At 34.3% G+C, this 13,723-nt stretch overlaps 1 protein-coding gene across 4 annotated transcripts in view; it reads left to right on the top strand.

Moving 5' to 3' along the window:
- Window positions 1-13,723, top strand: part of CDC42BPA (CDC42 binding protein kinase alpha) — a 161,216-nt gene that overhangs the window by 43,412 nt on the left and 104,081 nt on the right. For all 4 annotated transcript variants that reach the window (XM_070932424.1, XM_070932422.1, XM_070932423.1 and 1 more), the window contains exons 3-5: window positions 4,840-4,923; window positions 6,199-6,294; window positions 7,187-7,335. In XM_070932424.1, the coding sequence (XP_070788525.1) occupies window positions 4,840-4,923; window positions 6,199-6,294; window positions 7,187-7,335 (329 nt within the window). The remainder of the gene's footprint in view (window positions 1-4,839; window positions 4,924-6,198; window positions 6,295-7,186; window positions 7,336-13,723) is intronic.

Genomic DNA, 13,723 nt, shown 5'->3' with positions numbered 1-13,723 from the left:
ACTATCTTCAAGATTTGAATAATTTATAAATGCCAGTTATGTGCTTTTCATTCAAAAATACAAGGATGCTATGAGCCATCATTCATATGCTGCTGCTGTGACAACCAAAAACAATTGGTCCTGGAATTAACAACAAAGCAAAGCCATGAACAAGTGACAGGCTCTGGTTTCCTTTTGAAGTCCTGATGACCTGAATACAGAATTGTCCCGTTCAGCCACGCATGACTGAGGAAACTTCTGTTGTTTTATCAATTATTTTTATTTTTATTATCATTTCACACAAATTCATTATTTAAGGGGAATCAGAGTACCATAAAGTTTTAGATCCTTGTGAAAATGAAACATCTTTTCCCCCATTTTATTCATGAGTTGCAGGTTTCGCTTACTGAAATCCCTTATAGATGAAGAATGATAGGCTCCAAATACCTTGTCCACATACCTTTTGCAGTATGGAATTCCACCATCAGCTGTATTAGCTCTTAGGGTAGTATTTGATGCAATGACATTTCAACTCTTGTTTGATTTTTATCTTATTCTTAATTATCATGGAGTAATGAAAATTTGAAAATAGCAAAACAATTCATTTATTTGAGGAGATACCGATAGATAGATAGATAGATAGATAGATAGATAGATAGATAGATAGATAGATAGATAGATAGATAGATAGATAGATGCATGCATGGATGGATGGATGGATGGATAGATAGATAGATAGATAGATAGATAGATAGATAGATAGATAGATAGATAGATAGATGATAGAATTTTATCTGTCTGTCTAATGTATATAGTTGCTGTCTCATTGGGTGGGAGGAGTACAGTTAAAGGCAAAAGAAACAATTCTGTAATTAAAAACATGGATCAGTACTATTAATGACAGAGTAGTAACAGAATTATTGTTGTGGGCAATGCAGCCATTATAGTTCCTCATGTAGTCAGCCAGATATTCAGACTGGATTTGGCATTTTTTTCCATCTATCTAGTCTTTCCCAAGGATCTGGGGTAGGCAGATGTTGATGTTTATGGTGTTTCAAAGTATTGTTGCAGGATATAATTATTGTTAAATTTATTTGTCGCCTATCTCGCCATAGGGTTACACCAGGCAGCTTACAACAATAAAAAAATGAAAAAAAAGGAAGTAAAGAAATAGAACAATAAAATAAAGAAAAAGAAAACAAGGAAGATATATCAGTATGATCATCTCACTAACTCACCATTTCCCTGAGATTCCCAAATCTGTTGACACAATTATGTTTTGGGGAATTCTGGAAGGATGTCAAGGATGGAGTCTTAGGGCAAATCCCATGTCAGAAAAGTGTTCTTCCAAATATTCTTCAAGGGCTGCCCCATGTAGAGCACATTGCAATCATCCATTCAAGAGGTGACAGTAGAACAATCAGGAGGTGACTAGGGGATGATTGATGGTAAACAGAACCTCCTGATCCAAGAATGGGCACAACTGACTTACAGTATGAAACTGTGGGAAGGACACCTAGTCACGACTGCCACCTGCTCTTTGAGCAGGAGTCACAAGTCCAGGAGGATCCCCAGTTTGTGCAACAGCTCAAGGAGAAAATAGCAGACAAGGAATGCAAACCAAACAAACAGAGTCTCTGAAAGATGTTTTTCCTAATTAGTTTTGCTTTTAACACGAGCACACAGAAGGATAGTAAAAATTCAGTTCAAGGTTCCAGTAGTCAGGTCAAGGATATCAGTCCAGATGTCAGAATTCCATAAGCAGTATCCACATAATCATAACACAAGAGCCAGAGATCAGGCAGGAACAAAGGATCATGGATCAGTGCTGTTTCTTAAATCAGGATTGCGTTGACTTTTTTGGCAACTGCATCACTGATCATGCTGACCAGCCTCTGGTGATTCTTATAGATCAAATAATAGCATTAAATGATACTTATTTTTTATTGTTTGTTGAGCAATATCAAGAATGTCACTTGTCCTGAAATGCAGAAATAGTGTATAGATATGAGTTGGCAGCTCAAAGTGTTTAAAACTTCCTGAAATATTAGAATATTAGATGTCCATTTTATAAAATCATAAGACTATAGTAACTGTTTATAAACTGCTTATTAGAATGCACTAAATTAGATGTACAAGAAAATAAGACATCAATGTCAATCATTTTGGAATCTACTATATAGTTTTTAGACATATCTTTTTAGGAGGAAACAGAAGGGGCGGAAAATTCTTACATCAGATAATATTGGCCCTTTTTGGATAAAGACAAAGAAGAAATATCCCAGTTGTACTTATATATGTTATATTACTGGAGCTGCATTAGTTAAGGCAAGAAAGCCTGAAAAAAAATAACAGTTTATTTGGTAGGATTGAATCAAGATAAAATTGCTGTTCAATCAAGCTTTATCAAATAATGTATATTAGACTATAAATTAGAATCTTTGAACTGTGCTCAGTACATGGCCTTAATTAATCCTTTGGAGGGGAGACGTCAGGTGAGGATGTGAGTAACTGATTTATATTATCCATAATTATTTCGGCAGCTGACGGCTTTGATGGTATATTCTCTATTTATTGTAAAGTAGAAGCACTATATTTTCAGCTTTATTTTTCTAATCCTGATTATAATTACTTGTCTCCTGTTGATTTTTGCATGTGTTTGTTTTCAAATAATTGTACCATGTTGATTTAGAGATTGAAGTTTAGTAAATAAGAAAAAGGAAATGGCTAAAAATGATACTATTATTCTTGTGTTTGGGCATCTTATCAGAAAGTTGAGTAAAGTGTAGCAAAACAGTCAGACACAAAATTCCTAGGACATAAAGACCTCTATGTATAGCTCTGCATAACTAGATTCTCATTTCCCCCTCCTTTTTTAAAAAGCTTGTTCGAGATTGTCTTTTCTAATTTTTTAAACAGTTTCTTTTAAATTTAAACATTATTTTGTTTTCTGTATGCACATTTCTAGAAAAATAAATAAAATGACTGCTTTCATAGAACAAAATGTAAATCTTTTAAATAACTAAATATATTAGTTATAAATATACTTTAATATCCCCGTTAAGAAATCTTAGTTAAATGTGAATTAATTACATGAATACATAAAATGTAATGTAACATAATCTGTTTTGCTTATGAAAAATGTGAACTTTTGAAGCTTCCCACCATTTTTCCTTTTTCTCTTTTTTATATTGAATAAAAATAAAATAAACTCACTTTCGCAGTTACATCTCTCTGTGTGGGTACTGTGTTCTGTTTTGTATGTGTCTTTGACATGTCAGAGTCATGTCAAAGACAATTTATGATCAAAGTATGAACTTGTTATTTGAGCTCAAGCTTGGACTAGAAGATAATATATTATATACTTCTTTGGAATGACTAGGTTTATTATCCTCAGAACTGAATTTTACTAAAACAAGAAAAATGATCAATGTTGTATTTAGAATAAAGGTTCCCCATGTCTCCCCCACCTCCGCCCCCCGGTCATTTATTTTAAGACTTTATATTATATTTATTGAAAGGCAATTATTGAAAGGACAGCTATGCCTGTGGCAATGCTTTCACTAAAAATCTCCCTACATAGCAATGTCACCATGTGTCTTTTGCTTCCACACATATAATTTTCTGTACAGAAATCCAGATGGGCAAAGGAATTAAGAGCCTTTTCAAAAGGTTTATGTATAATGGAGACAGCAGGAGCCACAGACGGATTGTCTTCTTAAATTGTATAGCTGTACAACAAGTTTCAATTGGCAGTTACCTGGATCAAGGTCGGATTTGGTTTGGCTTGGGCCTAGATTTGAACCTGCTCGGGCTGTCTTAGAGGCTGAAGTAATGGGCCAGATGATGGGCCATGCTTGTTACCCTGGCTGTGCTAACCATGTTTGCCATGCCTTTGGGCCTGGTGACGACTGCGCTTACTGTTTCTGTGGCCATTCTGTGTAGTGTATTCTCTCTGCTGTTGGCATTTCTCCTCCAATGGATTTTTTTCCTTTGTAGAGTTTGCTGGCAGCTGTATTAGAAGGCTGGTTGGAGGGCCTTGGCATGGAGGACTGGGCATTTGCGGCTGGTTAACATTGCTGAAGGACACTTATAGCATGCCAATAATGGAGGCATTTGCTTAATTGTGTTCTTTTTATCTAATTTTAGGATTTTTGTGGGGAACAAATGAATTTTTCAGTCATATTTGTGCAGAAAGGTCAAGAGGGTTCACAAACGTTTAAGCTCCACTATATAGGAAAAATGTTAAAAATTGTAATATATTCTGTCTGTTTTGGTGAAACACGAGTATTGCACCATGTTGATATACAGATAGTCCTTAACGTATGACTGTAATTGAGTCAGAATTGTACTCATAAGTCATGGCGGACATTAAATAGATCATCATGTGATTGCACACAATATTATGACCTTTTTTGCAGTGGTCATTAAGTGAAGACTGTGGTTTTTAAGTTAGCACAAAGGTTGTTAAACTGGTCCATTTTTCCCAATGGGCTTTTTTGCTAGAAATCAGAAGTAAATACTGGAAACTGGCAAAAGCCACCAAAAATCATGGTCATTTGATTGCAGAATGCTGCACACAGCCGTAAATGCAAAATGGTTGTCAAGTACCCAAAATGTGATAATCTGATTGAGGTGAAGATGTGTGGCCATCAGAACTTCAAAAATGGGTTGTAAGTAGTTCTGGGGAGGTCCGTCATAGCTTCAAATGGTTGCTAAACAACTAGTCATTAAGTGAGGACTACCTGTATTTCTTTATAACTAAAATAAATTGTGGGATTATAAATGCATCAGCAGTGGCATTCTGAGACATTAATATTTTATGCCCACTTTTTTAAAAACATAATTTAATTTTTGCAGGTTGCTGTTGTGAAATTAAGAAATGCAGATAAAGTATTTGCCATGAAAATATTAAATAAATGGGAAATGCTGAAAAGAGCGGAGGTAAGACTCAAGGAATGGTCAAGTGGCTATTACGTTTGTGATTTTTTTTCTCTTTTAATTAGAATCTGAAAAGCTTGAAAGAAAAAAAGCAGATTATTTCTAAATGCAATATATCTTAAAAGAGTATGAAATATTACAATATGTTGCTGAAATAGTTTTCATTTTCATAATTTATTTCTGTTGAATGGTCTATATCAGTGATTAACCTTTTTGGTGCTGAGTGCCTAAAGCGTACGTGCCCAAACCCCCAAAATGCAATGCGAGCACCCCCCCCCGCAAATGTACCCCGGCCCCCCATGCCCCGTTTTGACTTCCAGGTTGGTGCAGGAGACTTTCCAGGCCCAAAACGGGGCACAGGGGGGTTGCGGCATCTGTTTGGTTCATGCTGTTGAATTAGAATCATCTGCACAGTGTCCAATAGATGATTGACAAAGTCAGCTTTTTAACAAGAAATTAAATGCTTACTGTATTCCTACGTACTTTTTTGATGCTGCCAAATCTGTTTGGGAAGACAGCCATCACTTACTTACTGACCTTTGCCCCTTGTAGTGATTTAAATCAAGATGGAAAATCATATTAAATAAAGATTTTTGATACACCAAAAAAGTACTTCTGCCTAAATTTATTTAATTTTAATAGGAAAAAACCTGTTACATTTCTTCTTCGAGTTTTTTTTACATTTTTTTTACATTTCTTTTTAGTTCTGGTGGGATTCTTAATTGTGGGTTCTGATTGTCACAAATATTAATTCCATTATAATGGAAGTACAATACAGATCATTCAATGAATCCAACTGTTGGTAAATTCAGAATATGTAGTCTCCTACCATAATAATTTTCTTTTCTCTTATATCAAATTAATTAAGAGAGAGGAAAAATACCATTCTTATGGTGTTTTTACTATGAATTTACTATGTGGCAACCCAGGATAGGTGTTTTTGATATAAGTACCCTGACTTGAGACATTAGTAAATAATTATTTACTTAGACTTTTAACTGAAACTGTGTATAGTAGCTGTGTTTCATGGTTCTTGCCATTCTGGTTTTTAATAAGCAGCTGTAGCTTTCCAAGAACTAATGATACACTTTTATGACTTTAAAAGTAATTTTATTATTTTAGCCACATTTTATCCTTGCTTTGGATTATCATAGTTGCAATGAAAAATTAATTTTTATATGGCAATCCTTTTTCCTCTATCTTCAGTATTATTGTTTAAATAAAAAGAACTCTAAATGACTCTATATTTTGCTTATAATAATTATATTTATCCTTTAGACAGCTTGTTTTCGAGAAGAGAGGGATGTTTTGGTGAATGGGGATAATCAGTGGATTACAACATTGCACTACGCCTTCCAGGATGAAAATTATTTAGTGAGTATTACTTAAAAGTAATCTTAGAACATAATGTCTAATTTTAATTTACCTGTTTACTGATAACTAAAATAGTTAAGTGGCAAATATGCTGCCGTGCCACCTATAAGCAGTTGTTAATCGTTCCTATGAATAGACAAAGAGGTATATCTTCTGTATTATCTGCACACAATTTCACGATGGAGAAAGCACATCAAAGCACATCACATTACTTCTAGCAGGATTTAAAAGCCACAAGTGGCCAGCTTCTCATGGCACAAGAAGTTAGTCACTTGTGAAGTGCTAGAGTAGTGTGACCCAATTATTTTTTAAAAGGTTATGTTTGAATATTATGTATGAATGTAATGACAGTTTCAAACATCTGCCCGTCTTATTCCTTTTTTAAAAAAAATGCTGCAGTCAAAATATATCAAACCTTAGTAATATATGATCGCAAGAACTGATGAGAGTGGATTTTTTATAAATCAACTATATGTAAATTAACTATACTTTTAAAGTTGCCTTTTTGTATATTTTTGAACAGAAGCATGACATTTATGTCTCACTCCAATCTCCCAAGTGATTAGATATTGCTATGCTTTATTTTTTTTATTTTGTGGCAGGTGACAGGTAGATATAGAAGAATAAGCCATAGAATATGTTTTGTTAATAGCAAGGTGTTTTGCTCCAGCATTATTGCACTTCTAATATAGTCTTTCTCTAGAAAAGAAAAATATGGGGATGAGCAAAGATTTTGAAAGAGGTGTTATATAATGGAGGATATACAAAGAAATTATTTCCAGAAGATTTACCTTGCCCTAATCATACTGAGAAAGCAGCTCTTGGTCTTATCCTGTTTGTTATATTTAGTGCATATTTGTTTTTCTTTCAAAATTGTTTTCTATACTCCTAGTACCTCGTTATGGATTATTATGTTGGTGGAGATCTGCTTACCTTGCTCAGTAAGTTTGAGGATCGGTTACCTGAAGAAATGGCTCGCTTTTATTTAGCTGAAATGGTGGTAGCAATTGATTCTGTACATCAGCTACATTATGTCCACAGGTAATTATTATCAATAGATCATACTTCCCATTGTGAATTAGTCTCTGCTGTTTTAATTAAAGTGGTGTTTATAAAGAATTAAATCTTTAAACATTAGCTTAATGAGGATAGATTATCTATTAATATATAGTGCTTTTGACAGAAATTGAGGAACAATTTTGTTGAAGATTTTTAACATATGAGCCTTTGTCAAGTCAGATTGCAAGTCATTTATAGCTACAGCCATATATACAAGATTTTCATTCATATTTCATTAGCTTCATTACTCTAGAATGAATACATTAGTTTGCATATATGTTTCAAACAAGTGGATTGGTAGTTTTGTGAGATAAATATGCAATTATAAATAGTCTTAAACATTCTAACAATATTCTAGTGTATTTGTATTGCTCAGCACAATATATACAAATATAATTTTTAAATATTTTCTTGGATTCCTTATATAATAAGTAATTTGGATATGTACAATAAACAGCCAAAAAATGAAGTTTTGATATGAATCAAACTAAACTAAATTTACAACTAAATTTAGGAGAATATTTTTTTTTCTTATTTTCAAGAGAGTGGATTATGATAATCTAATTTATCATGCTGATTATAGACCAGAAGGAATTGATAACCTGAAAGATTCAAGATATATTAGAAGTCTAGTTATGTACAAAATGCACAACTCTGTATATCTCTTGCCCTACTTTTTATACTTTATTATGTATAATTTTTTATTTTGCTTGTTTCTTTGTTTGTTTCTTTGTTTTAAAGTGTCACCTTGTTCTGGATAAGTTGTATTCAGGTTCATATCTTTAAAATTCTCCTGAATCATATTTTCTGCTGCTTTGTCCCTTTTATTTGTGCATGATTGATGATAAGGCATAATACATTTTCCTGTAAATTCTTTTTGTTTTATCAAGTAAAAAACAAAAGACTAAAATTCTCAAGCATCTGATGTTGCTATTATCTTATTTTATTTAACACTTTGACTTATGTGTTTTGCTATAGAGCTCCTAACTGGAAATATATACATACATTTAGCTGAACATGCTTACAAATAATTTTGCATATACTTTTCAGAATGTTTTGGTTCAGACTTGCATACACCTCAATGTTTTTTTCCTTGTTTACTCGGTTGTACAAAATGTTAAAGGATCTAGAACCCAGTCTTAGGAGAAAGAAATGAAAATCCTGGACTTAGTTTGAACAAGGAAAACTAAAGAAAGACATGGTGGCTTAAAAGCAAAGCAAAGAGGAAAATAAGAACTAGAACTTCAGAAAAGCACATCCCAGAAAAACTTCAGAAGAAACTCCATAAGAAGAATAGGGAAATAGATTATGTGCCATCATATTGGCATCAATATTTAGCAGTCACATAGATTTTTTTTGGTATGATGATCTCTCTAATCTTGTCCTTCATGTCTTACAATGATATACCCATCAACACAGTCCTGTTGGTTGTCTTCTTCTCCCCTTCCACCTTTCCCAGCATTAGAGCTTTCTTCTGAGAACTGGCTCTTCACATAATGTGTCTGAAGTAGGAGCTGGATCATTTGTGCCTCAGAACTTTTGACTTGTTCAATGATCCATTTGTTTGTTTTCTTAGCTGTCAAGGGTATTCTCAGCAGTCTTCTTTGACACATAATTTCAACAATATCAATACTCTTCATATGTTGCTTCTTCAAAGTCTAACTTTCACTTCCATAGGGTTCTGACCAGGGGTGGGTTCTACTTACCTTTACTACACCGTTTGCAACGCGGCTGCACGCACACTTCTGCGCATTCACAGAAGCTTCCTGATGACGTCGGGGTCGGTGGGCAGAGCCTCCTGCCGGTTTTACTACCGGCTCTTGCAAACTGGTCCAAACCGGGGGCAACCCACCACTGGTTCTGATCAGAGGTGGTATTCTGGAGAACTGGTAGCAGAAATTTTGAGTAGTTCGGAGAACTTGTAAATACCACCTCTAACTGGCCCCGCCCCCATCTATTCTCTGCCTCCCGAGTCCCAGCTGATCAGGAGGAAATGGGGATTTTGCAGTATCCTTCTCCTGGAATGGGGAGGGAATAGAGATTTTACAGTATCCTTCCCCTGCCACACCCACCAAGCCACGCCCATCAAGCCATGTCATGCCCACCTAGCTACGCCCACAGAACCAGTAGTAAAAAAAATTGAATCCCACTATTGGTTCTGACCTTTTGTAGGTATAAGCACATTGTAGCATCTGAATACTTTTTCCAAGGCCTTCATGGCTACTCTACCAAGTGTTGGTCTGTGCATATTCCTTGACTGTCTGTTCCTTTATTGTAGCATCTGAATACTTTTTCCAAGGCCTTCATGGCTACTCTACCAAGTGTTGGTCTGTGCATATTCCTTGACTGTCTGTTCCTTTATTGGTAGATATTGGTAGATATTGGCCTTTTTCTTTGTCTGGAGATATTTAAATGCAGCCAGGCTGCTATTTGCATCCAATATTGTAATTTCCGCATTGAGTAGAGAATTGAAAGAGAGTAACTCCACAATGTCTTTTAACTGAGGGAAAGAAAAAAAATATTATAACTGAATGACAGATATTTTTGGTCATTTCTTCAGCAGAATGATGTGAAGATTGTGACTTTTTAGAGCCAGAGTTTTTAAAACCTGGCAAGAAACTATTGTAAAAACAATATAAACAAGGGAATCCATGAATATTAAGAACTAATTATTATTTTGTATGGAAGAGAATGAAACTGAAAAGAGAGTTAATGTAAGGGGGGGAAACTGCCTTCCAATTTGTCTGTATATTGGAACAGAGAAATTTTGTTACCACAGGAGTTTTCCTTTTTAAGCAGTTATTTCACTGCTACAAGTACATGCCAGTGTAATATTTTCCATATTCAGATAGTTAAGTATTCCACAATTAGAATAACAACTAGTTAGATTAGGTCTTTGCAGGCATGCTTCTTATTTTGCTTATATTTTTTTCATAAGACTGCTTTTTTTTTTGCAACTTTGCCAATACACTGTATTTTCCTGTTTCACAAATCTCTTTATATCCAAAATGACAGTTTTTATCACTTGGATTTCAGTTAACAAAAATCATGTCAATAAAGCAAGGTTTCCCCCCCTCAAAGATTTAAATCTGCATCCCTCCACTTTTCCGAGATACATGACTTATTTCCAGTTTATTTTATTTAATAAAGCTGTGCTAGTAGAAAGAGATGAAAAAACATATTGCCAGCTGTGCTGTTTTCTAGAGAAACAAACTGGCAGCTGCCCATTTACCAAAAATGAAACATTTGCAGAATTATTAACTGAACTGCAGCTATAGTGTTCTGACAGCTTCCAGGGTGGTTTCTGCTGATCTTTAATATAAATCAAGTTCATGTTGGACATAGTATAAAAGGAATTGCTAAATAGTTAGCTTTCTAATTTTCAGCCTCTGTTTTGTAACCACACATTTTAAGCCACATATTAAGGTTTAAGCCACATTCAAGATAATAATGAAAATACTACTAAATTCAAGGTAATAAAAATGTAGCAAAACTAAAAAAAAGAGTGTCTAGTTTTAAAATAATGATCAATAAAACTCCAAATCATAATAAAGCAACTAATCAATTTGGCTATTTCTAAAGTCCTGCAATAATGGGTTTAAGACTTGTCATTAGAAAATCATCAATTTAACAAAGGGAACTAACTGTGTATTCACTTTTAAACAGAGCACTGAGATTTTTTTTCTTAAAGTAGGCTTAACTTATTACCATTCTACTTCAAGTAAATAGAATGATGTTATCATCATTGGAGTAGAATGATGTTATCATTCTACTCCAGGTAAATCTGAGTAACTTTATTTGCTAGATAGCTAGAATATTTTTCAGAGACTCGTTAGATGCTCCTAATGCTCATCCCTGCCCTTCAAGAAGTGGATTACTAGATAAAGGATTGCTGGTTGGTTATTAGTGGATGGATAAGGGTGAAAATGCAGTGATGCAATGTATAAGGAAGAATATGGTTATTGTTTAAAAATTAGTCAAATTATAATTACTTTTTGTGTATGTTGTTAATCTAGCAATTATTAATGAAAATAAGACAAAAGTAAGAATCAATTGACAGAAAAGGTATAGTAAATTATTATAAGTAATGACTAAATGGACAGCTGCATCTGAAATATTTCCAAACAGAGAATATCTAAGAAGTGGAGAAAATAAAATATAAATTCTTACAGTAACAGTTATTCCACTCCACAGCCACATATCTCTTTCAAAGGGACTGATTTACATAAACTAGACTTTCCCTTTGCTGGGATATTGGGAGGATGAATTAAAAGGAAAAACAAGTCAACTCCTTCTTAAAGAACTTTCTTGTTCACTTGATCGTTGTCCTTTTCATATTATTGTAAAAAGCAGAAATAGGCTAACTGTCTGGGCTCCAAAGATAATATTTCTTTGTGAGTTGGATAGATCTGGCTTCTTTAAAGAAAGTCATGATCACATTATTATGAAGAAATTATTTTGATTTCATTTGGGGTTGGGGAGAATTTTCCATAATATGGATACCATAGCACAGAAGGCCCAGAATAGTAAAATCTTTAGTTGAAAGGGAATATGCAAATAAAAGAATATAGATATAATAATTGTGTGAATAACTTTTGATATATCATAGTACTGATAGAGGAAAACATTTGTAACTCAGGTTGAAATGAGGGTTCCTTGGTACTCTCTAAGGCTGGTTGTTTTATTGCAGACATTTCATTATTGATTATTTATTTATTTATTTATTAGTCCAATTTATATGCCGCCCTACTCCGTATTACCCAAGCTAGGTAGCATCATCAGTACTGTTAGGGAATGGGGTTTGCTCTCAATTTATATTCTAGTGGCTTGCCCTATCAGTGTTGGTGGGAGTGGTCTTAGTGGTTCTTTGGTTGGATTGTTTATTGTTAGCTTGTTTAACATTTCCTTCATTGGGGTATTGTTTACTTCTTGATTGATAGTCTGATGTTAATCTTGGTGTTAATCTCTGCTCATCTAGGTGTTGATTGCTGGTGGGGAGGTGTTTTTTTGCTTTTGCAGTCCTTACGCTGTATTTTATAGATGACTCCTGTTATTTATCCTGGTCTGCTGGGTCTTTTAGTTTACGTAAAATGTTTTGGAGGGCTTTAATTGGTTTTTGTGCTATACTGATGCCATGTGATTGTAATAGTCTGTTGGTGGTTTCTGAAATGTTTTTATATATTTGTACCCTTATCTTTTTTACAGCCTGATTGTGCTCTTTGGTTTGAGTAGTAGGGCACTTTTTGATGAAGTTGCATTTTTTTTTTTTTTTTTTTTTTTGGAAAATGTAGTATAGATGACCAGTTTTCTTTTTCTGATGTTCAGGGTTGCTCTGGTATGTTTTTGCTTGTCTAAATAGTGCTATTACACAGCTTCTCTTGTACGGTGTTGAGTTATTCCTTTGGTATATATTGTAGCTTACAGCATTTATTAGGCCCCAAAACTAATTCCTATAGAGAAATGATAGCATACTATGTGGACATCTATTTTAGCCATTTAGCAGAATTACTATGGTGCACAATCAAAACAGAAGAAATGCATATTAACATTTTATATCTATTTTGCTCATAGTTTTCATTTCACTTCCCTATTTAAACATATCTAATCCAGGCTGTTTTTTATTCTGCAGAATGCTTCATTAATCATCCAGCTGCAACAACCAGTATTATTTAGTTGAAGTTTAGAAGTAATCTTTGAGTTATTACTATAACAACTGACCAAAGCAGTTGTTGTTTTTCCAAAAGGTCCAGAAGACCTGATTTTGTTAGTGAGCTTAGGGACCCCGGATGAGCTGGAGCTGATCAAGTGGTTGATCTGACAGTGTTATTTCTGCTATGAGGGCAGACGGAAGACTTTGGTTTTATGTTGTGTTTTTTTTTTAATGTTGTAAGACATCCAGAGTCACCTATGTATGAGTGAACAGCCATATAACTTTGTTTAATAAAAAAAAGCACTTAAACTTATATACTACTTCATAGCACTCTCCAAGCAGTTTACAGAGTCAGCATATTTCCCCCCAACAATCTGGGTCCTCATGATAATAAATAATTCCCACCATCACCCATTCTTCCCACTATTCTATCCTATGGTCACATGTGGCCCCAGTAGACTGGTGTTGTTTGCTTCTTCAATTTTTTTAAAATGCTGTAACTACTGCTGAATATTTAGTTTTCTTGACTGTTTATGACTGTGATGTCCTCAAGACATCTTTTGTCCAATTCTTTACCTTGACAACTTGTAGTTTTAGAAATTTTGGATTTCCTGTACCTTCTGCCTGCACTTCTGCACGATCCCCAACTACTACCACGTCTGTGCTGCAGGTTTCCTGTAGCCAGTTGCAAGGTCACTGGCATTATGGTGGCCATTCATA

The sequence above is a fragment of the Pituophis catenifer genome, unplaced genomic scaffold (assembly GCF_029215685.1).
Source record: "Pituophis catenifer annectens isolate HBS135680 unplaced genomic scaffold, rPitCat1.0.hap2 SCAF_1, whole genome shotgun sequence".
Lineage (NCBI taxonomy): Eukaryota > Metazoa > Chordata > Lepidosauria > Squamata > Colubridae > Pituophis > Pituophis catenifer.
Note: the sequence above shows the minus strand (reverse complement) of the source record. Positions and strands in the feature narration are given on the sequence as shown.